This window comes from Macroventuria anomochaeta (genome assembly GCF_010093625.1).
Source record: "Macroventuria anomochaeta strain CBS 525.71 unplaced genomic scaffold BU25scaffold_27, whole genome shotgun sequence".
Lineage (NCBI taxonomy): Eukaryota > Fungi > Ascomycota > Dothideomycetes > Pleosporales > Didymellaceae > Macroventuria > Macroventuria anomochaeta.
The window spans coordinates 152,276-178,363 of NW_022985388.1; the positions used below are offsets into that span (position 1 = coordinate 152,276).

Here is a 26,088-nt window from a genome sequence, read left to right on the forward strand (position 1 = left end):
GAAGGAAATGGAGCTGGGCCGGGCCGGAACGACATTGCACGAACCCTGTACCCTGCTGTCCTGCTCACAAATTCTATGGAGATATGGAGATTTACCTTGATCGATGTGAGACATTGCGCCGCCTCTCTATAGGATGCAGGGTATTTACCCAACAGCCTGCGGACCAATAATCCGGGCTCCTCTTGCTCAAGAAGCAAGGAAAGGAAGGGAGGAGGGAGGAGGAGGAGGAGAGGATTTGATGCGTGTGCCTGGTTGGACCAGCGTGGGATCAACACGGTAAGAAGCCAGTGAAGTCGCTCGTCGCTCGTCGCACGGCCAGGTCTTGCCTGGCGCTTGGGCGCGACTCGTGCTTTCCAAACAGAAGATTTTGCATGGCACGTTCTTCATTCGGTAGTTCTCACGTGCACCACCGGATCGGCGCGCAATGCATTCCTTCAAGCCCCGGCACCACGCGCGACAAGGCCGTCCATCTACACTCCTGTAAAGGCACGCCCAACGCCTGGAACACCTTGGCCCTATGCGTCCCACGTGTCTGCGACCTAAATAGACCGCTGCACGGGCGTGAGGCGCACGTCCAGCGAGGGCTTCTCCCACAGCGCAAACACCCTTTGCTTCTCCATCCAATCCCTCTCGGGGTGTACGAGTGCGAGGTCGAAATGGAACAGCAACTTTGCCATGATGAGCCGCATTTCTGCGTATGCGAGACTGTTTTCGTCAGCACTCGCATCGCCATCATCGACGACCAGGGAGGAGGCATGGATGGGATGGGAGGGGGAGGGGAAGGGGAGGGGAAGGGAAGGGAAGGGAAGAGAAAGGAAGAGAAGACAGAAGAGCGGGATGAGACTCACTTTTTGCCTATGCAGTTTCGCGGCCCAAAGGAGAACGGCTGGACGACTTCTCTGTTGTCTCCCTCGTACTTGGCCGGTCTCTCGGCGTCGAGCCAGCGCTCCGGAACGAAGGCATCCGCGTCCGTAAAATTTCTCGCGCTGTGGTTGCTCGCGTGTTGGGAGATGTACACGCCCGTGCCGCCGGGTATGTAGTGTCCTGAGATATCTTGACCGGTGCCGGGGACGATGCGTGGAAAGCCTGTTGGCACGGGTGGGTAGTAGCGAAGGCCTTCTTGCAGGACGGCGACGAGGTAGGGAAGCTGGTTCACTTTGTCGATGGAGATCTCATCACTACTCTTAAACGCGCTCCGGATCTCGTGCACGAGACGTTTGTACGCGGCCTGGTTCTTGAGGAGAAGATAAGTGCTTCCGGAAAGTGTGGTCGCGGTCGTTTCGGAGCCAGCAATGAGGAAGATGTTCGCGTTCGCATCCATCTCGCCCCTCGTCAGCGCGCGACTCTCCTTATCCTGGTTCTGCAGTATAAACGTGAAGAAATCCGGACGCTCTGTTTCCTTTTCAAGACGGGCGGTTACGCGGGCAGATGCCATAGCGAAGAACTCCTTCCTCGCGCGTACAACAGCCTGTGTGTCTGTAAACAGATTCCGGAACCTATCGAGCCAGCGGAAGAGAATGTATTTGTTGCGAATGGCGATTGTCGGGATCCCCTTGAGGCCCATGAACACCATGTTGACCCACATGTGGTACCCGCTATCTCTGAGACAGTACAGCGGCTCGCCGAAGGAGAGATCCGCGATGATGTCGAAGGTTGTGTAGTTGTACCAGCGCATGATATCCACCGACATACCCTTCTCCGCGTGCTGGCTGAGCTTGTGGATGAGTAGGTCGACATAGCTCATGATCAGGGGTTCCTGGGAACGCAGCGCTTTGTCGCTGAATGCGTGCGACAGGTTGCGGCGCAAGCGCGAGTGGTCGGCTTCGGTGCTGGTGATGATCGACCAGACGCCGTTGATTGGGGTAGGGAACCATGCTTTGTCTTTCAGGTAGGCGCCGGTATCTTTGTACTTGCCAGTGCGGAAGCCGTAGATGTCGGGCCAGGCGGTCTCGCCGCTGATGAAGGATACTTCGGTGGGCGTCACGCGGACCACGTCGCCGTATTGGGCGTGGAGGTGCTGGATCCAGGGGAGGATTTTGCCGGAGCGCATGCGCAGGGCGTAAGGGATGCCGGTAGAGCTAGTGAGCCATGGGCCGGGGATGTGGCGGAGAGGGTGGAAGTAGAGGTTGTAGATGATGGCGCCGATGGCGTACAAGGCGATCGAGAAAAAGTCAGCATTTGTCAAGTCAGTGCATTGTGATGCCACTCGGAGGCGATATTCATCCTGTAGAACACGAGTTGCACATGTATGGGCCAGCAACCGCTCTTCGAGACACTTACAGAAGCCAGTAATATGTCAAAGGAGAACGCGATGCCCACGAGGTTGAACAGATGGTGGTCGAGTACCATAATGTCGATCACAAGAGCTGAGCTCTGTCAACGAGGTTCCAATACTGTTACGGTGTATACTGAATTGCTCCCTCCTCATAGAACAGCGGCTCAAGGCATTTATATGCTGATGTTGGACAAGGTTGGAGCTCCGTTACAGCCGGGCGAAAGATTACTCTTCATCTATCTCCGCTCCTGCTACGTACGCAAGAATGAAAGGGCCACAATCAGCGTGAGACAGCAGGCGCCATGCTTTATCCAATCTAGAGGAGGCATTGTGCTGAGGTGACCCTAGCGTGAGGATTAGTGTGAAGATCAGCAAGGTCATATATCCACTTCCCCTCCACAGCGGTGTCGGCCTCAGCCGAGCGGCAGCACGCGGCCCTGGGTCTGATGATTGTGTTGACGCTGGTTGGACATCGTTGTGCTTTTCCTGGTATGATCAAATACGTGTGACTTGCGCAATTGGAACGAACTGTTAATGCCAGACACGTATTCTTGTATCCCGCTTCTTCAACGACCAGTCCTAGCAACGGCTGGAGCCTTTGTCACTTATGGCTAGGACGTCCTCGCATAGCGGCTCATGTTCCTAGATGGCGATTCGGGTATGGTCGTTGGAGGGGAAAGCTTGTAGCTGACCTCAGCACTACTTACCAAACAATCATCTGAGGTCAAAGCGGCCGACGCACCGCGCGGTCGCAATGATGTTTCCGCAAGTAGGAGTAGTATTGTGATGTTGTAGCCGCGTAGACGCCACGCGCTTGTTGATGACTGTGACGAGTGACAACTGCTGATACGCCAAAGTCTTGGTACGAGTCCTCGGTGTAGTGCAGATACTGTGATGTATATCAGCATTCTTTCGAGTCGGTTTGCCATCGTGCACGCTGATTGAGTTGTGAATTGTGGTATTCAGTCTGGTGCCTGTCCCGTTGCCAGACGATTGGTATATCCTGTCGAACCACCTTGTTATCCCTCTGCCAGGGAAGGCAGTCTGCATGGCCCAGACCACCTTGGCACAACCGTATGCCCTGATGCGGTGGCATCCAAAACTGTAGAATGAGAGAGGACGTCGTGTCCATATGTCGTGTGGCTCGCTCTGCTCAAATCGTCTTGCAGTCGCCGTACGAACTCGAAGATGTCGATCGCCGGGCTTGATACCCATGCTCATGCCCTCCTCGCCCTGGCAGAGTGCCCTGTCTGCGGGCTGTCCTGCGCAGCATTCCACGTCTTGACAAACGCTCTCTGCGTCTTGTCCGCATACTGCTCCGCGCTGACTTCCTTGACACCAACCCTCGCGCCGTCCTTGGTGAGCACGAGGTTCTTCTTCTCCATCTTACGGACGCCGCGCTCTGCGAGCTCGTTCGAGTAGAGGTAGATCTGTAGGCTCGCCGTCAGTCATGTGCGCAGGGCGGTGGAGCGAACAGGTGGGCAGAATGTGGAGTTGCTGGAGTTGAGGAAGGATCTTGAGAGAGTGGGCCTGTCCTACCTGGTAGCCGACCCAGCCGACGCCTCCGACGATCAGGAAGAGGATGACTAGCGGAACGAGGTTTAATGCGCCCATTGTGAAGGTGGGCGGAGAGGTTGCGGGGCGGGTGTTTGCGATAATGAACTGTGTAGGCGTGAGGAGCGCTGGACGTTTGCTGGATGAAGAGCAGACCGAAGAACGTAGAGCGGCCTGCACTTTACAAGAGTATATGGGTAAGAGAATACGAAAATTGCACGTGTGAGGTTTTCGCCGTTTATTGAATTGCGCCCGCAAACGGACATTGCAGGGCGAGCTTGACTGCGCCTCAAGTGCGGATGGCCCCGCAGATCACTGGTCCGTGCCATGCAGACTAGACCCTGAGACAAACTGACAGCTGCCGAGGGCACACGACTTGTCCATCGCCTTGAGGAGGAAGGCACAGGTGGTGACGGTGGCTGCAACAAACGTAGGGTGAGTTCAGTTGCCGGAAGTACGGTTGTCATCAGGGCTTGTCAGTCGCCGGGCTATAGGCTCGTGAGAGATCTGTGATTGCCGACAGATTGCTGTGACCCACTTGGAGACTCCTGGCTTGAAACCCGGAGATGGTGGTTGCGATTACCACAAGCACCGACAGATCGATCTTAAGGTCGAGACTGATCGAAAGCATCGTGTAGTTTGGCGATGATCCGGGAGAGCCTGTGCAGTGAGTGCTACGCGGCCCTGAATCCTGCATTGGATGCAAGGGCTTGACAATGGAAGTGGGGTGCAGGGATGAAGCAATGGTGCCAGTTCTGAAGAAGCTTTGGCCATTGCTGTCGTCGCCCGTCGACTCAGGAAGGCGTACTCTAACGTCCTTCTGTAGGCTTCACATATCGTAACACACAAGAGCTTTCGGTCAAGACTGCAGCAGGTGGTATATAGGATGAGCAGTGCACGCTCCATCTCAAGGCTCGGCCTATCATACAATGCATATTTACACCACTTTTACTTCACTCTTCTTGCTCCGCACTTTGCTCTTGATGCTCCACCAACTACTCATCACACCCCTCACCCTCCGCGACCTCCGCCTCTCCCCCATCCACCGCCTCCTCCCTCGCTCCCCCAGCATCACACTCATGAATAATCTTTCTCCATCCAAGTTCCTCGCTCTTGTCCTTGACGTATTCGATGGTGGGGAAATAGTGCTCGTTCTTCTTCATCGTCGCGACCCACGGCACGTTGTCGAACGTCATGACCTTGAGCCGGAAGTACTCGTTGTCTTTGATCTGCTTGACGGCTTCGAGGAACGAGTCGAGGTCGGGTGTGGGCTTGTTGTTGACGTGGGTGAGGAAGTTGGTCGGTGCGAGGCCTGCATCAATCATTAGTGTTGGCTTGGAAGCGGCGGGGATGGGGAGATGGTGTGTGACTTACCGTACATGTACGCCGGCGAACCGCGGGCGCGCGACGAGATGTACACATCAGAGTGAACCTTGCTGATCTGCTGCCTTACAGCTTGGTGAGGGCGATGGAACGTAGCGCCGCAGAAGCTGACGAGGCGGTCTGTCTCGAGATCCTCGGTGGGCACGGTGTGTACTTTGATGGCCATCTCGTTACGCTTGCGCACCACGACGGCGTCGAGGAATTCGTTGGTGTACATGACATCGAGGTCGGGGCTTCTTGTGACGAGCTTGCCGTTGAGTGTGAGGAGCACATCACCCTCTTGGAGACCATCGCCGTGTCCAGAGTCAACCTTGCGAACCATGAAGAGCTGGTGTCGCTCCGGATCGGCGTGCTCCGTCTTCTCGATCCATTCTTCTGATACGCCCATGACGCGCGCCTGGCTCATCTGCACGGTTTGGAACTCGACGTTGAGGATGCGGAGTTTGGGGGTCTTGCCGCCTCTGATCTCGTTGAGGACGGGGAGGAGGTTCGGTGTTGCGAGACCTAGGTGGTATTCAACATCTTTGCCGCTGTGTGATGTCCGCTCACCGAGGTAGGACAGCCACAGGGCCTGCACTGTGCCGTCTTCGGCGATCAGGACACCTGAGCCACTGTGAGACGCTTGGTTGGTGTCTACTGTGATGGCATCGAAGTTTGTCGCGCGGTAGCGGGGTGTGATGGCGCTGGCAGGAATGGCGACGGTGGTGATGTCTGTTACCACTGTTTTTGTTACGACAGGGCGGAAGTTCTGATTCATACCAAAGAAGATCGTTTCGTCTCCCTTCTTGATGAATTCTGTCGAGAACTTCGGTGTCTTGACTGAGGCTTGGACCATCGATGGATCATACTTGACAATAGCGTAATTCTGTAATGGGTGCATGAATACAACCTTGGCGTCAATGAAGATACTGTCTGCGATGATCAAGGAGATGTCGCAGAGGTCATACGGCAAGATTGCTCGCGAGACAAGGACAAGACCTTGCTCAGCATCTACTACAATACCATAGCCTTGCTTGTTCATCTTGGGGAAACCATCAAGCTTGATCGGCATGGAGACGTGTACCCGTACAAGACTGCGAACAATGTCGACTGCTTCAGGGTACTGCGAGTTCATCGTGACGAAGTTGGCACGGCGCGGCACGGGCGGTATGGCCGGCACGGGATCAGCTAGCGGTTTGAAGTCCCACAACCCTGTGGCATCGTTGCGCGTAGCTACCCTGATCTTCGCGTGCCAATGCCTGTCGATGGCTGTGATACTTGTGTTAACAGTATGCAGATCACGGAGATGCTTGTACATGATAACAACGCGCTTGCGGTCAGGTATCCTACGCATGACTTCGATGAAGGCGTCGAGGTTCGGCGTAGGCTGGTTGTCCACTTCTTGAATCAACCACCCGGATGCGTAACCATCGGCGAATCGGAATGAGCCTGCTGCTTCGCACACGTAGACACCTGCATCCTTGAGTGAGATGGCATACAGGCGAGCCTGTTGGTACGACAGGTCATGGAATGAGGCTCCAGCCACTGACACGAACCTGTCTGGTGTGATGGCGTGCAGATCGCCCACATCCAACTCGACGCTCATGTTCTCGCCGGCACGCTGGATCGTCACTGAGATCTTCTTGCCAACGTGGTCGTCTAGTATCGCGTCCAGACGAACGAACTGAGTCAGGAGCTCGCCGTTCACATGCGTCAGAAGATCGCCTTCCTCGATCTTGCTGGATGCAGGCCCTTGTGGGAGGACAACCTCAGCCACCAGCATGCCCGTTTCCTTGGGGAACTGGGTGCGAACTGCTTCTTCGACATCCGCCGATAGGCCAAGCCTCCTGCATTCATCGAAGGGCTTCAGTATCCACTGTGTCTGTACTGTGCCTCGTGACACGGATTCCCCTTGGCGAACAAGTTCGAGAGCGCGTAACGGACGGTCGAGGGGTAGGAAGTAGTCGGTCGCGGCACCGTCTGATCGCCCACCAGCTTGCAGCGCAACAGCATAGCCGTCCCTGTTCACGACTGGACTGCCAGAACTTCCACCACTTGCAGCGGCGGCGGCCTGGATGTAGTTTGTGTTGAAGTCAGAGTAACCCTCGCCGTACTCTGGCGCATTGCGGTCCAGTCGACTGATGACACCAGACAGGATACTGAGCTTTTCTCCAGCATCATTACCCACAACGCGGATCTCAACACCGACTTTGGCGAGGTCTGGCTTCAGTTGCAGCGCAGTAAGGGGCATGTACTTGATCTTGGAGGGGTCGAAGCGCAGAATGCCGAAGTCGTGGACAGGGTCGCGGTATACGGGGTAAACGTCGCACTCCTCGTGATTGTCGAAGATACAGTAGCCAATGAAGGGTCCTGCGCCGACGACGTGCTGGGCATGTTAGTATACCGTATCGTCTCGAGGGGTAGTGATTGTCATACCCTGTTCGTCATGATGTAGCCTTTCTCAGCGTCCACGACGAAACCAGTCGCCTCTGAGGCAATGGCCGGGTCTGTGTCGAACGAGCATGTCTGGCAGAAGTGGATCGAAACGACGCTTTTCACAACGCCCTCAATCGTCTTCTGCCACTCAGCCGTGTCGTGCACTGCGCCAGCGACGGGCACAACAGCTATGGGCTCAAGGCTGACGTCACTGCGCGCATCGTCCACATCCATCTCTGGTGTGGGCGACGCAGCTACCCCGTTGCGACTGTGGGCATCCGTCTCGGCTTTGATCTGCTTCATTGGGCGCTCGTTGCTGGGGGTAGGCGGCTGCTTGCGCTTACTATGCGCGCCATTTTGTTCCATGGGCGGGGATATGTATAGGCGGTTGGAGGCGGTGTAGGCGCGGTAAAAGAACGACGAAGTCAAAGGAAGGCGAGTTTCCGGTCTGCTGAAGAAATAGGTCGCGGTAAAGGACGGCGGCGTTGGCGACGAGAAACTTCTTTTCCAGGCTGAGGCGACAGGGTACCGGCTAAGCATGCCCAAGTACCACTACTATTACACGTTTGCTACTTCTCGACAAAGTACAAAACACACACGCGCGCAGAAACGTATTGTACAGGCTAGTGAGCGGTCGTCTGCTGTCGCAAAGCCAAAGATACAGCATCATTATTGCCAAGCATGCAGGGCACAGTTCGCCAGGCGCTCGGTGAACGGATCTGATCTGTCCGACATCGTCATCGCCGACCTCCTCCACAGCAGCACACCATCAACTTTCACTGGCACCGTCACGACATGAAGTTTGGAGCTTGAGAATGATCGTCACTGCTTGGGTTGGAATGGTTGTCACTGCTCTGAAAGATGCAACGCGTGCAGCCTCGCTGCGTCCTCCCGCTTTTCTGAGCACCTGATTGGACACCACGATTTAGTGTTTGCTGGTTGACAGGCACGACGTGTCCTACTCGCATTGTACTTCAGATCCTGCACTACATGGAAAACAAAAAGGACTGGGTCGAAATGATTCAAGAATCGTGTTTGTTCCTATTGATCAAAACCTTAGTCGTGGCTAGGGGTTGCGGTTGACGTTGTGCAACGACAATGAGAAAGAATACCCCAGATTCGCCTGAATGCCATTACATCCTGCAGCCAGCCACTACTTGCCGCTCGCCATCTGAAGTTGGGAGTGCATACAAAATATTTGTGGACAGCAAGTCTGTGAAAGAGGGAGGCGCGCATTTACTTGAGGCCCATTGCCCTGTCGGTGGACAACTGCGTTCTATGTTTCTCACATGAGCATGCAACGCTCCAAAACACTCAATGCCACTGCCGGCTATGTGTGGCGACTTGATGGGTACGGTTCCGACGCTCAGTGAGCATAGTTAACAGATCTTTTGATAAACTACTTACAAAGATACAGCCGTGCTCACGTCGATAAGCAAATCTCAACTACAAAATCAAGCGGCAAGCAGGCCTTCATCGATATCTCAGAAGTCAACAGGAGCTTCAGCAACACCGCTGTAGGACAGCCTCTAAATCGTTTCTACTTTCGCTCAGCAGTTGGCGTGCTAGGGCCCATCATCGTCTCTGCCTACTTCATTGCAATATGGCGCATTTATCTAACACTTGTCGACGTGCAGGGCCCGTTGGCGTTTGGGTCGCCAGGTGCAACATGGGTCTTCTACAGCTGGTTCGCCGCTGGTGTCGTGGGGCTCAACTTCAACCTCTACGGACTGGCCGGAGTGGAAGCTGCCATGCTGATGGAACCAGCATGGAATGTTGGGGATGCAATGCGTTTGATGATGCATGCCGATAGGACATGGTCTGGCCCAGGGGCTGGTTGAAGAGGTTGAACTGGATCGCACAGACGCGTAGGGCCGGTGTCCAGCACAAGTTTTCAGGTCGATTATGGTTCGTGCTTGTGATACCGAGTATACTGACTCTCGTTGCCTGGCCGCTATCAAGGCTATGTTTGGACACGACGCAGGGGTTTCTTCACGGCAAACCAGTCGATGGTTCGAATGTCACCGGTTCCGCATACGCAAACTTTAACGAACGAAACGGCGTTGATGTCTACCCGGCGCTGATATTACACAGAAGAACACCCTAGATGCGCGCATTCCTGCACAAGGCATTATAGATACACCAGCACGATTTGACTGCCCACAACACGCCTTCCTTGAGAGGGTTTCTGCCGTGCTCCCGAAAGACGATGGCATCAGTCGAACGTTCATGATCGCGTAGGCCGATCGACGATGAATGGCTATCCACACTTTTCACGTCTATCGCTGTTCCGCCTCCCTTCTATGCGTCGTACACCGACGATCCGGCAAGCGTTGATTTTGGTACCGGATACCTGCTACAGCTCAATTATCTTCAAGCCTCACAGCTTCGACAGAGCATGCTGCGAGCTTAGGCCGCCTATGCAGTGCAACTGATGTACAACGACGGACAAGGCTTTACAGCCCGCGATGGCAGCCACGTTACGTTCATCAACCCAAACGCTACGTCATTCATCCCCGACACGGTCGTCAAACAGAGTGTAATGTCTGCCGGACTACCTGTCCCGCTGTTCTCGCTTTGGACGCTGATGAGTACAACACTCTGCATTCTGTACGGGTCTCGGAGACGCTGGAGTGCGATCCTCGACGGACACACACTGTTCAGGCTGGGTAACGGATTGAAGGCAAGCCACAAACAGTCGATTCAGAAAACTTCGGGCGCGGCAGAAACTGAAGAGTGTCACATACTCAACAATGTGCCAGGTCTAGTGGGTGATATGGATTCAGGCAGTACTGTGGGGAAAATCGGCCTGGGATGGACAGCATTGCTGATAAACACAAACTTTATCAATAGCGGAAGCGGAGAACAAACGCCCACCCGACCTGAATGATCCAGTAATATTCAAATCTCTTGGCTTGACGCGCTTTGACAGAGGGCAACTTTCGGGCTCTCTTGCGGCTCGTTCCATCACAGCGCATGCTGCAACCAAGCCAAACGCTCACCGGTCGCAAGATCTCCAACTACTTACATTCGAGCTCACAGAACTTGGGGTGCATGACAAGGCATGAGGTCGACGAATTGGAGCTACTGGTGGCGCCCGCTTGATCGGATCCTGTGAGTGGTGCAGCGAAGCACACGAGGCTGGCCAACAGGAGACTTTCTCCCATCAGGCTGGAAGATTGGTCCGACTGACAACACATCGATGCATGCACTCCTCACGATATCAAAGAGGTGACAACTCAGCAATTTTGAGCCTCACTTTGGCATACTCTGGATGACGAGGATAAATGTTGGTGTCCGGCATCTAGAGTCAGTCCACCCAGGAGGAAGCCAACGTTCACTATGTCGGTCAGCGACAACTCTACGGTGGCCGTGCCACACGATGAAGATATCGTATACGAATTTCCACGTGAAGAGAAGCCTGAATTTGATCGAACAAGTAATGTCGCACTCAACAAATCGTTAGTAGGGCACCATTTTCCATGCCAATCGATGTTCACTGACATCGCGTCGCTTAGACCTTATGTCGAGTCCGAAATCATTCCACTAGATGCAGGAAGCTCTGCAACCCGCTTTTTGGTTCACAGCTGCATGCTACGGAAGAGTACTCCACTTTTTGCTCTGGCCTCGAACGGCCAGCCTGTGTCTCTACCAAAGCTCGATGAATCGGCTGCACATACACTTGTCCATTTCCTTTACGCGGGGACCTTCCAGATACGATTTCACCCTGCACCTAGTGATGGCAAGGTCGCTTACGAGCGTTTCAAGCTTGCAACCTGCGTTTACTGCGCTGCCATTCGCTATCAACTACACGGCCTTGCAAAGCTCTCGAAAGAGAAGGTGTCTGTTGAAGGTGATTACATACCCATCTTTGACGTTCTGCAAGTCGCGCGAGATCATGCATTCCCTTTGCTCCCCGAAACCGATGTGTGGTACTCTGGGTACCTCGAAGATGTCATACAAACGGCGATGGCGAAGGACCCCGAGCCCTTCAGAAGACCGGACTTCATCACCAAGGTTGAAGGAAACAGTCGCCTGCTGCAAATCGTTTGGAAGACTGTCATGAGCAGCTATACAGCCGTACCTCCATCCTCTACTAGGCCACCTCAGGATAGCGGCGCCGAGACCCCACTGGCTGAGAGCTTGCTTACTGAGAGCGAAGTGCCCACCCAAGATAGCCTGCATCAGCTTCCTTCACCAACTGAATCTGTCGTGGACAGTCCGTCAAACTCGAAAGAAGCAGACGACCTGAACGAGCCAGAAACTCTAGACCTGGGCCCATCGACTGCAGCAAACCTTGAGATTCAACCTCAAGCTAAATCTAGGGAGAATGATCCGAATGCTCAAAGTGATACTGCCTCAAATGATGACTTCGGTCTCCCAGCCATTGAGCCTATCATCGAACAGCCCGAAGTCCTGAAGACCGTCGACATACCACCGAACGAGGTCAAGGAATCCGAGCACGTGCGAGCCGACTCAGTCGTGGAAGAAGATGCTGTACCAGCCGTCAACAACAGCAATCCCGACACAGCGAAGAAGAACAAGAAGAAAGGCAAGAAAAGGCATTCGTCTATTGTCTTCTAACTACACACACTCATAAGCATGCCTGCATGTCCGTCGCTTTGCTGTAGTGAATACATATCTTGCGTCATCTCAATCTATGTAGCGCATTCCATCCTTCTCCGTACCCTGGATTTTCAACTAAGCGGTGCATACGTAGCAAGCGAGCGCATTTAGGAACGCCTCACTCAATTCCAACGCTTCTCATCCTTCTCCTTGCCTCGCATCTTGACCTCATAATGATCCTCAGCCCGCCGCCCAAATTCACTATACGCACTACTCACGGAGCGTACAGATGAAGTCATAGGTGCCGCTCGGTCGTTCAGAGCACTTAGTGCATCCAGAATGCCAGCAGATGGTACAGACTCGCTCAAAACTTCCGGTGCAGTTGGCTCTACGGGCTCAGCCAGCTTCCACTTATTAGCCATGTCGCGTGCTGCCACAGTCATGTGGTTCAAGCCTTTGCCCAATGCCTGGACGTATGAGGTGGACTGGACAGTACCGGCCTGTGGTAAGCCGTCTGGCTTTACCTTGTTGATGAGTCTCTTTCATGCCATTGTGTGGAGTGAGCTGTTGGTGTTGTGGCTTTCGAATTGTACGAGTTTACTGATTATTCAATTGTGGGAACATGCAAATCGACAGCGCTTCTCATATGTAGATGATGGTGAGGGCGCAAGACATGGGGCAGTCATGTCTCAAATCAAGTGCATGTTCTCCGTGCTGTGTTATCTGCAGCCTTGCTGTCTCAGACTATCCACTGTACGGACGACAACGTCGACGGATTGTTACTATTTGTTCCTCCGCTTAGACGCTGAGTTCACGCGTGAAACAATCATGTTCGGCGAGGCTGCCCTCCAATTACTCAATGTGTACATGGCTCCACGCAAGGGATATGAGACAGAGAACCAAAACCGACAAAGCCGAAGAAGAGCTTCACACACCTGACATGGCATTCGTTCGTCAACTTGTGGACTCGGAGAAGCAGTCGTACTTGCCGCTGGAAGCAATCATATCCGCAGCATCATTACGACCGTGTGGTCCTTGGCTCTGCATTGCTCGACCAGAATGAACTCAACGATGTGAGACCTCGTGTATAGAAAGAGGCATACTAACTCCCATGCGATCGGATACTCACACAATATACGCATTTACAATCCCAAAGCTCCAGCACCAACGCTATCGACCAACATGAAAGCCACCACTGCAGTAAACAATAAGCAAAGCCTCAACAGAACAAACATGCTGACCAAGCCTAAGCTTCTCGCAACCTTCTGAACTCCGCCCTCGCACTCGCAGCTCGCCATGCCATCATCCCCCGAGAAGCTATCACCAAGCTTCCCACCGCCGAAACCATTCTCTATGGCCAAGGCTCATGCGGCATCAGCGAGGACAACGAGAGAACTATACTCACGCACATCGCCCCAAGCTCGTGCACCAATACCCAGGGCTTCCGCGCCTTCATCGCGTACAAGCTCGACGGGCTGCCCGAAAATACCGTTTGCGAGATGCGAGCGTTCTTTCAAGCGGACTGTGCAGGTGTGGCGGTTACCCAGAATGGCGATACGAGGAGTGTGTGTATTAGGACCACGGATGATTCGAATGCGCCATGTCCGGATATTAAGGCCCCGGACTTGATTTGACGCTGGATGTAAGGGCTTGTGGGTTGTAGGAGGCAAAGAGTTTTATGTGGGTGTGTCGGTATACGGAGGGACCGAGTTCATAGGGAGGATCGGGTGGACGTGAGGCAGGTGAGTTCGAGGAGCGCTCGGTGGGGTTTGCGCTCGTTTTGCGTTGGGGCAATTGTGTACGCTCCTTCAGTATTTGTGATTTTGCTTTTCGTGTTTCGAGGATAGTATGGTATGTTGAGGGGAGGGGATCAAGCAGTTCGAGTAGAAGATCAGAATACTGTGAGGACAAATCAGACAAGCGCTTTCCTTCGGCCACAAAAGTCAGTTCAATCGAAACATGGGTTCGTGGGCAACGGTCTAACACGATCATAGCGTTGTTAATTCATTCTGTTTGCATGACACATCTATCCAAAGACCCCTAGTCTTCATCCCAGCTTTTGCTTCAAGCCTAGCAAGTGTTCAACATACTCGTCAACGCCGTCTTCTCCGCACTCGTAATCGTAAGACTATACACGCTCTTGACCCGGACCCACATCTTCGCATAAGTGCAGTAGTAGCTTGTTAGCGGGGGCTTCCAGTCCTCAGGTCCCTGGTCGCTCTTGGCTTGATTCACATTATCCGTAACAGCAAGAAGCTGGGGGTTGGTCAGGTCGTTGGCGAAGGCCTGGCGACGGGCTGTGGTCCATGACGAGGCGCCGGACTGGGGTGTGTTAGTACGAGGGGAGGATTTGGGGGAAGGGTTGGGAGTGGGGTTGGAATGTACCTTCCAGGCGTTGCTCAGGGGAACCATGTGGTCGATGTCGACGTCGCTGGCGGCGGTCCATGTAGCGCCGTCGTAGGGGCTCTTCCATGTTCCGGAGGTAGCAGCGCAAGAAGAAGAGTCTTGGACGACATTGGTGCCGTCACGTGCGAGGACGACCTCACGGGTGTTACAGGAGCCTGCGGATGTTAACATCTCTGTTCGATTAGTGTTGGAGTAAGTGACTTACCTGACTGTGTGATCCAGTGGGGGAACAAGTCACGAGAGTAGCCGGTCTGAGGACCTTGGGCAGCAACGGTGAGGCCAGCGAGCTGGGTCTTTGCCGCAGCGGTGGTAGGAACACCCGGTGGCGCGCGGGGAACGAGAGGTGCTGGTGCGGCCGAGGCGAGAGTCGCCAGAGCGAAGGTGAGAATGGCAGTCTTCATGGTGAACTATATGTCTGTATGAAGTGACCTTGAGAAGAGAGAGGGCGAGGTGGAGTCAAGCAAGATTGCTCGAAGCTGGGACCTGAAGAAGGAAGCGAGGGATGTCCTGTCTTGTCTTTCAAAGTCGTTGATGCTCGCCATTCTTATACACCTTCTCCCAAGTCGTTGCCAATAGTTCTCGGAACAGACAGCGAAGTCGCACACAAACACCAAGGGCTCCAATCAGCATGCCAATGACAATGATTTTCGGAGCCACGCGCTCACAGTTTCACTGGGTCCTTCACTGTAGTGCCACGCTCGCACATGCACCAGCGCTCTCACGAACCCAGAGTGGCAGGTGAAGACCCCAGCCAAGATGCGAAGCCTTGCACATCTTCTACCTGTCCGGGCGGAGTAGGAGAAGCGTACCTGATCATCCGCAGTCTGCTTGATACAGCAAAGTTGCAACTGCCAGGACGGGTCTCGGGACCGACCTAAGCTGCATTTCGTGTAAGCTGACTGGGCATTCGGAAGATTACAAGAGTTTCGACCAGCGTGCTGAGGAACGAAGGCTTGGGAAGGTTGGGTGCAGGTGCTCTTATCGCGTTATCTGATTGGGCCATCTATTTTCGGCGTTGTATGTAGATCGCTATTTGATTGGCACAATAGATGAAACTTCCAAAGACACGGCGGTTCTGCGGTTCGGAGCGAGGATACTCGGCATTGTTAGTGGAAGGTGAGATAGCGAATAGATAACCAGGACGGCGGAACGTGAGGATGCGGTGTCTTGACGTAAAAGCGATGCGCTAGGGAGATGTTAGCGGAGAAATCCTATCAAACTGCCGTGTCACCAACGGCCAGGGCTGAGATGGGAGATCCTACCCCGCGTTAGCACGCACATGACAAAGTCTAAAATCACCAATGCCAAGGGCTGTCTTGGCCTGATGGTGTTATGTTCAACAGCGCTTCAAGAAAATGCCGTTTCGGGTATGTATGCTCTGCGACTCTGGGATTGGCAATATCTGAATGCTGTTTGATAGGCTTGTTCGAGGTATCGAGGAAGTGCGCGCCAGATAAAGGAGGTGTTACGTAGACATGGCGTCGCCAGGTAGGAAGGTCGATATCAACTCTCAATCCCGTCGGCGATCGCCGCATGTTCAATTGTTCTGTTGATAGAGGTATGGTATGCGTACAGGTGTCTGGCAGAAACGGAATCGAAGCATCTCTACTCGGCGGCGAAGTCGAAGGTCTTGAAGGCCTCCTTGAACTTCTCAACATCGTGCTCTTCCTGGGGTTGTGTCTGGCCGCAGTTTTTCCAATCGATCCTCTCGTCCAGCCTCAACAGTTTGGCTAGTACTTCTCGACCGAACTGGTTGTGGAAGCGTATCTTGTCATCGAAGCGCAAGACCAAGCTTGTCTGCTTCTCTGGGGCGTTTTTTGGGTCCCACACAAGGACTCTGAAGAAGTCGCTTGTTTCTTCGAATCCATCACCGACATCTTCTTTTGTGAAGGCCGGCCAATGTAGGTTTTCGGCCAACGCCTTGAAGGCAGCTTCGACAAGACCTTTGCCAATGAGATTTGCCGGGACCGGAAGGTATTGCCAATGCGTATGCGGCAGACTCGATTTGCTCACCTCCCACACCACGGATCCGTACTCTTCGCCCGCAACTGATTTCAGCATGCTGTTCATAGCGACTCGGTACTTCTGCATCTCAGCGTAGGTGGCGAGCCTTTCCTCCTCTTCCATTGCAGCGAGCGTGGGTTGGTGTGAGAAGGGAATGATGAGCATATGACATGGGAAGCCGAGCTTGGGGTATGTTTGTGATGTCGATAGTGGTCCCCTTGCTGTGGTCACGTAGGAACTGTCGCCAATGGAGGTGACCAAATGTGTTGCGATATTCTCGTTGGCGAGGCAGAAGAAGCATTCAGCTGCAGTCAATGGTCCTCGAGGCTCACCCTTGCGCCGCTTGTGCGATCGTCTGCCGAATCGAGTACCGTCATCGTACACCAAAGCTTGCTCTCGTGGCTCCGGCGCAGCTCGCTTCTTCTCTGATAGAACAAGAGGACAGGCTGTAGAACCAGGCGGGGGCGCGATAGGATTGCTCGCTGTGGGATCTAATGAGAAGGCGTAGATCCACTTCTGCTTGTTAGAGTTGCCGTATTTGGCCAGACTGATGAACCTGGTGACTGGGTAAAGGTTGTCGGTATCATCACTCGGGGTGTGGAAAAATGGCTCTCGTTCCCAGAAAGAGCTTTTGGATGTCGAGAAGTGGTACTTGGGTTTAAGGACTATATCAAGGTCGGCGATACACTGTTGCGCCGAAGGCGAAACCTCTGCGCTGAGCTCGGCCTTCGAACGCTTCTGAATACCCTCAGGCCAGTCACAGGTCACAAGAATGTCGGCTGTCGTTGCTCCACGGAGGATCTTTGCATCTGTCTCGCCGTAGAAAGGTGGGTACTTGTCTTTGGACTGGCCTGCAATGATGTTGGGGTCCATTTGGCCGCCAAGTGCAACAATGCGAATTCCCTCTGAGGTCTTCATAGTCGTTCGTTTACCCAGGAAATGCAGATTGTGGCATAGCTCATCGTGTGAAGACTGCAATTTTTCGACGACTGCTGGCGGTAGGGCGTGGTTGCTAAGAGCGAAGTATGTTGGGAGTGCAACTTCGATTTTGCCATCCACGAGCGACTGCACATCCGGCTCAGCTACATCGCTGGAGCTCTGCGTGCTAGCAAACAAGTTGCCAATAATGAGCGCGAAAGCAAAGTTGTTCTTCACGTGCAGCGCGTTCACTTTCTGGAAGACAGCCTGGAACTGACCATCCACATCGCCAATGACCACACTGTATCAATGTTAGCACAATTCTGAGGTAAGATTATGAAGCTGACATTTTGGAAGCCATGATGATGTAATGAATTGGAGATGGCAGCTTTTGGTGTTTTGGAGCAGCCTCGGAGGTCCTGCCCAAGTCCGCAACAAAAACGTCCAAGCGCCCAAAAAGTGGCAGACGCTAGTGACAAAATTCTGTGGAGACATTCGAGAAAGTAGTAGCGACCTAGACTTCAGCAGTCGCAACTTCCACACACAATATGCCAGCAATGTCGCGGGGCGCAACTGGCAAATCCTCCGTAAAATCCGGCGCGAGGTCGTCCTCGAAGACGTTCTCGAAGCCGTCCTCGAAGGTGCGCGCACCAAAACGAACAAAAGGCGGCACTGTCTCGTCCCGCAACCACCGCTTCGAGGGCTTTTCGCAGCGCATCGCGAAGCTCAAGATCGAACCGGTCCGCCGTGGGCGCAACACGATTATCGACGATGCCGAGCTTGAAACCACCTTCTCGTACTTCCGGGACTCTTTTCTCGAGTGGAAGGAACTCAACCTGTCCGAGAACTTTGTGCACTTCTCGCGCAAGGTCTCGCCGCTGTGCGACAGCCTCCCACAGGTCCTCCACCACAGCGACCGCATAGTCGACCTGCTTGTCGAGTTTATTGAGAAGGGCGAGAAGTACAGCGAGGAGGCGCTGCTGAGTCTGTTGGCGCATCTGGCACACGACCTCGGCGAGCAGTTCGAAAAACACTTTGAGAGGGTTGTCAAGACTGTGGCGCGCCTGGCGGCCACTCACGCAGAGATCGAGGTCATAGAATGGAGCTTCACGTGCCTGGCATGGCTGTTCAAGTACCTCTCCAGGCTCTTAGTACCGGATCTGCGACCGACCTTCGATCTGGTCTCGCCTCTGCTGGGACGCGCACAACAGAAGGCTTTCGTGGCGCGCTTTGCCGCTGAGTCGCTCAGCTTCCTCGTTCGCAAGGCCGGAGCTGGATACCATCGTGACAAGACACCCCTCAAGTTGATCATCAGGCACATCTCTGAGCAGCTGAAGGAGCTCCAGGACAATGAGAAGGATTACGAGTTTCAGCAGGGCATTATGTTCCTGCTCGCAGACTCACTGAAGGGAGTGCAGCGCGGCATACACTCAAGCGCCACGGCGATAGTTCACGCACTGTTGGCTGAAGCGTATCACGAAGACTACGCGTCTGTTCAAGCGCCACCGCTCGAACCAGTCCTAGTGGGCGTCATTACCGCGGTCATTCACCACACGGATGCCGAGAACTTTAAACCTCTCCTCGACGTCATTCTTGCGCAGATCCTGTCAGCAGACTCACGGCACGCAGCATTGTCAGCTCGATTGCTATTCATTGTTTGTGGCGTAAGGAAGGGCACTCGTATTGCGGACTGGACGCCCGTGCTCAGTTCCCTCGAACATGTTCTCAGCACTGCAAACGAGCCAGCGAACCTTGAGTCTACCGAAGTTTGGGACCTTTTGTCGGCGACCACCGTTGTATTCCAGTACTGTGCCCTAGATGCCGCGATACCTTACGAGAAGCTTCTAGAAGGCCTCACCAAAGGATCATGGGACGAGTACTTCTTGCCATTCTGCAACATGTTTGCCGAGCTTGGCGCAGAGAGGTTCAAGACCCTTCTACTACCATACTTCAAGCGGTAAGCCAATCACTCAGCCCGAACAAACTAAGTTTCTAACAATTCGTAGATTCATTGCACAAAAGGCGCACGAATATGGGTCAGAGCTTTGCATCATCCTTCCTCAACTCTACCAGAGCGGCACAATATCCGCTGGAGCCGTTCACGCCTCAGGCCGCTGGCAAGCACTTCTCGATAAACCATTCCAAGAGCTTTCGAAAACACAAACCGAAAATGAAGAACTGGATAGGTCAACGTACCACTGCAACGCATTACTCGATGCCCTAGAGATCCTGGCCGTTCCTGACGACAAGACAAGGAGTATTTGGGAGGAGCTGAAGAAGCTACTAGACACAGCCGCAAGGGTAGATTTGACCGAGAACGCTCGCAAGACCGACATCTTTGGTATCGGTAAAGGCTTCCAGTACCTGGTTGACAAGTCGATCGATGATCAGGCTTTTGCGCTCAGCTTGTGGCCGACCTTGTGCCAAGCCACACCAATCTACGCCCACTCTCTCTCGTTCTGGAAGGCGCTCCTCGCTCTGGTGCAGAAGAAGAAGAAGGTCATTTCGACGAGTGGCGCTCATATGGAATCTCTGAAATGCGAGCTTATGCGTTGCTTGGGTTCGCCGTCTCACGACATGAGGTTGACAGCGATCTACATCCTGGAAATCATCGCGAGTACGAGCGAGGAATTGCGAAATATCATCTCCATCGTGATGATGATCGAGCAGACCCCACTGGATCTCGAAAATCAACGGTCCATATCGATGCGTATAGGCCAGCTTGCGAAACTATATCCGGATGTCTGCGCCGATGAGTGGGTGGGCGAGGCGGTACCTACATTCTGCTTTGGACTTCTACACGTCAGAATGGCGTCAGCTTGGGATGACACCTGTGCAGCGTTGAAGGCAATGTGCGAGACCAAGGAAGGGGAAGGCTTTGTCTCGCAGATTGCTTTCGCATGGCTGGGTGAGCCAGAGAGCCTGGAAAACTCCGCTAGCGGACTCGCCAAGAACACTGCACAGAAGCGGTATGCCAACGAATTCGAGTGCACGAACGTGTTCCAGTTACAAGACCTAGTTTCTAACAGCCAGGAGCTATCATACAACATCGAAGACAAGCTTGAGGCCATGTTCGACGACAAACACCCACAGATACCGTTCATCAACGCTTTCTGCAGAACGCAAGCGTTGCGTTTGCTGAACGCACTACCGCAAGTCGCCGAGAAACGTTCGCGTCTGCTCGTTCCCGTACTCCTAGACTGGGCGTTGGACCTACCTGTCGCAGAGATCGAGAACGAGGGCGATATACACGATGATGCGCCCGAGCTATCACAGCAACGATGGTCGCGGAAAGACCAGAAAGCTATGTTGTCTGTCTTTTCGAAGTTCAACAATCCCAAGGTCTTGTACCGCTCTAGTGAGGTTCGCGACGCTCTACTATCACTGTTGAGCAATGGTGATGTCGAAATACAAAAGGCTGCACTCCAAGCGCTTCTGGTCTGGAAGGATCGTGCTGTGATGCCCTATCAGGAAGAGTTGTTTGGCTTGCTCGATGATCAGCGTTTCCGAGACGAGCTGCCCATCTTCCTCAGCGAAGGCAAGATCCAGGACAGTGACCTTACTGAAGTTCTCCCTATCATCCTGCGGCTGTTGTACGGCAAAGTTATCGCTGGCAAGCGAGGATTAGAGTCAAAGAGGAAGTCTGTGTTCATCGGACTGAAGAACAGGTTTGGCGATGACGCTATTCATCAGTTCTTGAGTATTGCGTTTGGACCTCTGAGTGGCGCCTCAGTGCTTCGAAACGGCGTACTTGACGAAGATCTGTTGCGCAAGGGTCTGATCGACACCCGCAAGCAGGTCGGTATGTTGAACATGCTTGATGACTTGCTGAGCACGTTCAAGACGACATTTACACCTTTCACTACCGATGTTGTGGATCCCATCTTGTACTGTCTCGTCAGAGCATCTCGAGACCTGCAAACGGCCGCAGCAATGGAGGAAGCCGATGTTGACGACAGCCAGAAGTTTCAAGTATCGCTGCTCAGAACGGTTCGTCAGCGCGCCCTGCAATCTCTGGCTAGACTTTTTGAGAGTTGTCCAGACTTCGACTGGCACCCATACACAGCAGCAATCGTCAAGGAGCTTGTCGAACCACGATTAGAGCAGTTCCCTATCGAGACTGCTCAGTCTATCTCTGGACTTCTCCGACTGTTTGCATCCTGGTCCAAGGCTACATCAACAGCACCTTTCTTGGTCGAGCACAACAAGGACATCCTCATCAAGATCATCGACTGTCTGGGTGTGCCTTCGGCTAAGGACGAGGTGAAGCAGTTCGTTCTGGACGAAATTCTTCGCAACATCTTCTCGCTTGTTGCTAATGAAGATCAGGCATCATCTGTAGATGCAAAGATCCAGAGGAACCGCATACACACAGATATCATTCAGCCATACTCTAATGCGATTCTGAACCGAGTCGGTGGCCTTCTCCGGAAGAGTCCAAGCAAAGAAGTGCTCGAATCAGGAGTATTGGCTATTGCAGAACTTGCTCCTCACGTTGTTGGTTCGACCGATTCCCGCAGCATGATCGAGATTGCGACCTTCCTTATTCGACAACCATCAAAGCGGGTCAACCCAAGGACAAAGCTAGGCCTACTCAAGATCCTCCACGAGTTCATTCAACGATGCGACTCTGAAAGTCTGGACGAGCTCTTCGAAGGTATCTATGATGCTATCTGCCCTATGTTCGCTTTCTTCCAGGACCGAGCTGCCCGCACTGTACTTTGCGATGTTGTCCAGGACTTGTCTGACACCAGGGAGGAACTTGCAGGCATCGCAAAGCTCTGCCAGGAACTCAATTCGTTTGCAAAGGGCCGATTGGACGAACCTGACTTTGAGCGCCGTTCACAAGCATTCAACCAGATCAACGACCAAGGATACCAGTCATTCTCGCTCATGCAGTGGAAGCCTCTGGTCTACAACATGCTCTACTTCATCAAAGATAACGATGAGTTGAGTATTCGAGTGAACGCATCCTCGACACTCCGCCGATTCATCGAAGTGTCACAGGGCGATGACTTCAAAGAGTTTATTACGGCTGCAATTATCCCTGGGATTCAGCACGGAATGCGCGAGCCGTCTGAGCTTGTCAGGACAGAGTTTTTGGCTGTCACAGAACAGCTGGTGAAGGTGCACCGCGAGTGGACACCGGTAGCTGACTTGTTCGTCCTCGTCTCAGACGATGAAGAAGCGTCGTTCTTCAGCAACATCCTGCACATCCAAGGTCATCGAAGGTTGAGGGCTCTTCGTCGACTGGCGGCCAACGCTTCCCATCTGCAACCTGGAAATACGTACCACATCCTCTTGCCATTGCTGGAGCACTTCGTCTTCAACAAAGCAGATGATGACAGTGCTGACAACCTCGCCGGAGAAACGATTCGTACCCTTGCTGCTCTGGTCGAGTGGCTAGAGTGGCCCCAGTTCAGATCCTTGTTCAAACGTTACATTGGCTACTTGACCAGCAAAGAGGATATGCAAAAAGCTATCGTGCGACTTATCGGTGGCTTGATGGATGGGCTTAACCAGGCCGGTCGGAAGAAGGGATATGTCACTGCTTCTCAGCCCGCATCAAATGGCAATGAGACTTCAGAAGCGATCGTAGAGGCAGATGCAGATGCGATGGATATCGACACACCTACTTCCACGCTGTCGAAGACGCTCCCTCAGCAGGACAAACTTACCAAGGACCTTGTCAATAACTTCCTGCCAGACTTGACAGCTTTCCTACACAAGAAAGACGAAGCAACTACCAGTCTTCGAGTGCCTGTCGCGGTGGCCCTGACAAAGGTGCTACTTGTTCTTCCGTCCTCAGAGATCGAGGGACGACTTCCTGGCGTCCTTCTCGACATCTGCTACATTCTCAAGAGCCGTACACAAGAGAGTCGCGACCAATCAAGAAAGACACTCAGTGAGATCGCAGTACTTACTGGACCGAACTACGTTGGGTTCATTGTCAAGGCTCTGCGGACCGCACTTCAGCGGGGTTACCAGTTACACGTGCTGTCTTACACCCTTCACTACATTCTGGTCAACCTTGCCAGCCAGCTGAAGCCTGGTGACCTCGACTACAGCGTTGCTGACATTGTCGACATCGTGATGGATGATACCTTTGGCGTTACTGGACAAGAGAAGGATGCCGAGGAGTACATCAGCAAGATGAAGGAAGTCAAGAGCAGCAAGAGCTTCGACACGATGGACATTATCTCACGATCAAGCACGCCTGCTCATCTCATCAAGCTGGTCAATCCCATCAAGTCCCTACTGCTGGAACGAATCAATGCAAAGATGGTACAGAAGATCGACGAGCTACTACGCCGCATCGGTCTGGGCATCTTGCAGAATCCGACAGTTAACAACAGAGACATCCTAGTCTTCTGTTATGAGCTGATCCAGGAAGTGTACAGAGCCAGCGCAACGACAGAGAAGGGCGACAAGACAGATCCTAAGTTGAAGCGGTTCCTGGTCAACAGAAGAGGTGCCGCCAAGTCTGGAGCGCGTCTGTCAACATCGTCTTACATCTACAAGATGACACGCTTCAGTTTAGACATTCTCAGAACCGTGCTGCGCAAGCATGACGATCTCCAGACACCCCAGAACCTGGCAGGTTTCCTACCAATTATCGGGGACGCAATGGTACAGGGACAGGAGGAGGTGCAGGTGTCGGCTGTTCGTCTGCTTACTACCATCATCAAGGTGCCTATGGACGAGATGGACGCCAACTGCCCTGTGTACATCGATGAGGCTGTACGAGCAATCAAGGGTGCACACTCATCCAACACCGAGCTTGCCCAAGCGTCGCTCAAGCTGGTGGCGGCTGTGCTTCGTGAGAGACCTAACGTGGTCATCCGCGAGCGAGACATCGGCCACTTGATCAAGCGCCTGCTGCCAGATCTCGATGAGCTTGATCGCCAAGGTGTTAGCTTTGGGTTCCTCAAGGCTGTCATGAGTCGTCACATCGATGTACCTGAGGTGTACGAAGCCATGGACAAGGTCGCAGAAATGATGGTAACCAACCAGACAAGATCGGCCAGAGATCTTGCTCGAAGCCACTACTTCCAGTTCTTGACATCGTACACACAAAGCGAGAAGCGTTTCAAGAAGTCTATGGAGTTCTTGCTCAAGAACTTGCGCTACGAGCACGTCGAAGGTCGCCAGTCTGTCATGGAAGCTCTGGACCTCGTCATCACCAAGGCTCTGCCTAGATTCCCAGAGAAGGCTCAGTACGACTATCACGGCATGATTTTCCTACCTCTGATCAACACTCTCGCGAACGATGATTCGAGCAAGTGCCGAGAGCTTGCTAGTCTGCTTGTGAAGCGACTGTTCCAGCATGCGAGCGAGAAGCGGCTGCAGAACTTCACAGCCGATCTGAGGAGCTGGCTTGAGCAAGACGAAAACTTCGGCTTGAAGCGTCTTGGCATACAATGTTGGGGTTTCTACTTCGAGATGCTTGATGCTGAAGACGATGAGCCGAAGGAGCTATCCTACGTGCTGGAAGGGCTCGACTCTACGATTGACGAGTCTTTGGCACGGCGCGATGAGGACGATTGGGAGCTGCTGTACTACTCACTGACACTCGTTTCCAAGATCTGCAAGAAATACCAAGATACCATGCTCTCCGCCGATAAGGAGAGCCTGTGGACTGCGGTTCAGGTCAGCGTTTCGTATCCTCACGCCTGGGTCAAGCTTAAGGCTGCCGAGCTGATGGGCACGTACTTTGCTCACCTTGCGATTGCTCACAAGGATGTTGGTCTTGGTGCGCTTCCGCTCAAGGGATCTGGTGGCTTGCAATTGGCCGAGCAGAACATGATACAGCTTACCAATGCATCGCTGAGGAACTTGCTCAACCCTGATGTTTCGGAGCAGCTCTGCACACAGAGTGTCAAGAACATCGCCTTCCTGGCGAGGTGCCTAGCGGTCAACGGCGCGAAGTGGCAATGGCACAACGCCGACGACGAAGACGAGGCCGAAGAAGCGCCAGAAGTGAACGGCGCAGATGGTGACGTCTCTTCAGACGAAGATGCCAACACAACCAAGAAGACACCATCAGCAGCCATCCACCGCCTCATGATCCGCCTCTCCGGCATCATCCGCCGCGACACCAGTTCCATGAACGCTAAAACCGCAATCATGAATCTCCTCGAAACAATGGCCGCCAAATTCCCTCTCGAGCCCCTTTCCACTTCCCTCCCCCACCTCCTCACAACCCTCAACACGCTCGTCGACCCCGCGACTACCATCCCGCGCGCGCACACCAACGCATCCTCGACATCGCTCAACGAGCCTAACGAGCTATACAAAGCGCTGATTGACAAAGCGCGGGAGATCATGAATACCCTGCAGAAGCGCATGGGTACGCAGGAGTATTTGAGAGTCATGGGCGATGTGCAGAAAGCTGTGAGAGAGAGGAGGGAGGAGCGCAGGAGGAAGAGGAAGGTTGAGGCGATTGCGGATCCGGAGAAGTGGGGCAAGGAGAAGAAGAGGAGGAATGATGTTAAGAGGGTTAAGAGGAAAGAGAAAGGGGCTGAGCATAGGGGGCAGCGGAGGGGGTGGTGAAGTCATCATTGCCG

General features: G+C 53.5%; 9 protein-coding genes across 9 annotated transcripts; 4 read left to right on the forward strand and 5 right to left on the reverse strand.

Moving 5' to 3' along the window:
- Positions 1 to 235: 235 nt before the first annotated feature.
- BU25DRAFT_474118 (cytochrome P450 monooxygenase-like protein) lies at positions 236 to 2,349 on the reverse strand (the record flags this gene model as incomplete). The annotated part of the gene is made up of 3 exons (XM_033710895.1): positions 236 to 705; positions 849 to 2,224; positions 2,281 to 2,349. The coding sequence occupies 3 exons, from the start codon at positions 2,347 to 2,349 to the stop codon at positions 540 to 542; spliced, it is 1,611 nt and encodes a 536-aa protein (XP_033559279.1). The 3' UTR covers positions 236 to 539.
- Positions 2,350 to 3,223: 874 nt separating this feature from the next.
- On the reverse strand, positions 3,224 to 4,081 carry BU25DRAFT_372696 (uncharacterized protein). The gene is made up of 2 exons (XM_033704016.1): positions 3,815 to 4,081; positions 3,224 to 3,705 (listed from the first exon to the last, which is right to left on the reverse strand). Exons 1-2 carry the CDS (start codon positions 3,887 to 3,889, stop codon positions 3,493 to 3,495), a joined length of 288 nt encoding a protein of 95 aa, XP_033559280.1. The 5' UTR covers positions 3,890 to 4,081; the 3' UTR covers positions 3,224 to 3,492.
- Positions 4,082 to 4,824: 743 nt separating this feature from the next.
- On the reverse strand, positions 4,825 to 7,993 carry BU25DRAFT_433060 (trypsin-like serine protease; the record flags this gene model as incomplete). Its single annotated transcript, XM_033708755.1, has 3 exons — positions 4,825 to 5,141; positions 5,204 to 7,577; positions 7,628 to 7,993. 3 exons carry the CDS (start codon positions 7,991 to 7,993, stop codon positions 4,825 to 4,827), a joined length of 3,057 nt encoding a protein of 1,018 aa, XP_033559281.1.
- Positions 7,994 to 8,916: 923 nt separating this feature from the next.
- On the forward strand, positions 8,917 to 9,868 carry BU25DRAFT_460571 (uncharacterized protein; the record flags this gene model as incomplete). Its single annotated transcript, XM_033710363.1, has 3 exons — positions 8,917 to 8,996; positions 9,045 to 9,402; positions 9,722 to 9,868. The coding sequence occupies 3 exons, from the start codon at positions 8,917 to 8,919 to the stop codon at positions 9,866 to 9,868; spliced, it is 585 nt and encodes a 194-aa protein (XP_033559282.1).
- A 1,000-nt stretch (positions 9,869 to 10,868) lies between these two features.
- Positions 10,869 to 12,334, forward strand: BU25DRAFT_493088 (uncharacterized protein). The gene is made up of 2 exons (XM_033711693.1): positions 10,869 to 11,088; positions 11,146 to 12,334. The coding sequence occupies exons 1-2, from the start codon at positions 10,970 to 10,972 to the stop codon at positions 12,209 to 12,211; spliced, it is 1,185 nt and encodes a 394-aa protein (XP_033559283.1). The 5' UTR covers positions 10,869 to 10,969; the 3' UTR covers positions 12,212 to 12,334.
- Positions 12,335 to 12,532: 198 nt separating this feature from the next.
- Positions 12,533 to 13,132, forward strand: BU25DRAFT_423521 (uncharacterized protein; the record flags this gene model as incomplete). The annotated part of the gene is made up of 2 exons (XM_033708224.1): positions 12,533 to 12,698; positions 12,846 to 13,132. 2 exons carry the CDS (start codon positions 12,533 to 12,535, stop codon positions 13,130 to 13,132), a joined length of 453 nt encoding a protein of 150 aa, XP_033559284.1.
- A 1,131-nt stretch (positions 13,133 to 14,263) lies between these two features.
- BU25DRAFT_397604 (uncharacterized protein) lies at positions 14,264 to 15,320 on the reverse strand (the record flags this gene model as incomplete). The annotated part of the gene is made up of 3 exons (XM_033704880.1): positions 14,805 to 15,320; positions 14,579 to 14,754; positions 14,264 to 14,515 (listed from the first exon to the last, which is right to left on the reverse strand). Exons 1-3 carry the CDS (start codon positions 14,998 to 15,000, stop codon positions 14,264 to 14,266), a joined length of 624 nt encoding a protein of 207 aa, XP_033559285.1. The 5' UTR covers positions 15,001 to 15,320.
- Positions 15,321 to 15,973: 653 nt separating this feature from the next.
- BU25DRAFT_450193 (CwfJ domain protein) lies at positions 15,974 to 17,882 on the reverse strand (the record flags this gene model as incomplete). Its single annotated transcript, XM_033709683.1, has 2 exons — positions 15,974 to 17,822; positions 17,869 to 17,882. 2 exons carry the CDS (start codon positions 17,880 to 17,882, stop codon positions 16,205 to 16,207), a joined length of 1,632 nt encoding a protein of 543 aa, XP_033559286.1. The 3' UTR covers positions 15,974 to 16,204.
- A 187-nt stretch (positions 17,883 to 18,069) lies between these two features.
- Positions 18,070 to 26,074, forward strand: BU25DRAFT_450194 (U3 snoRNP protein Utp20; the record flags this gene model as incomplete). The annotated part of the gene is made up of 2 exons (XM_033709684.1): positions 18,070 to 19,478; positions 19,528 to 26,074. The coding sequence occupies 2 exons, from the start codon at positions 18,070 to 18,072 to the stop codon at positions 26,072 to 26,074; spliced, it is 7,956 nt and encodes a 2,651-aa protein (XP_033559287.1).
- Between the last annotated feature and the right edge of the window lie 14 nt (positions 26,075 to 26,088).

Excerpts from the sequence above, each read along its gene's own strand:
- BU25DRAFT_372696 (XM_033704016.1), bottom strand. The coding sequence starts at position 3,889 with ATGGGCGCATTAAACCTCGTTCCGCTAGTCATCCTCTTCCTGATCGTC. Across the intron at positions 3,706-3,814 it reads TCGGCTGGGTCGGCTACCAG|ATCTACCTCTACTCGAACGA; the intron begins GTAGGACAGGCC and ends GCGAGCCTACAG.
- BU25DRAFT_493088 (XM_033711693.1), top strand. The coding sequence starts at position 10,970 with ATGTCGGTCAGCGACAACTCTACGGTGGCCGTGCCACACGATGAAGAT. Across the intron at positions 11,089-11,145 it reads AATGTCGCACTCAACAAATC|ACCTTATGTCGAGTCCGAAA; the intron begins GTTAGTAGGGCA and ends CGCGTCGCTTAG.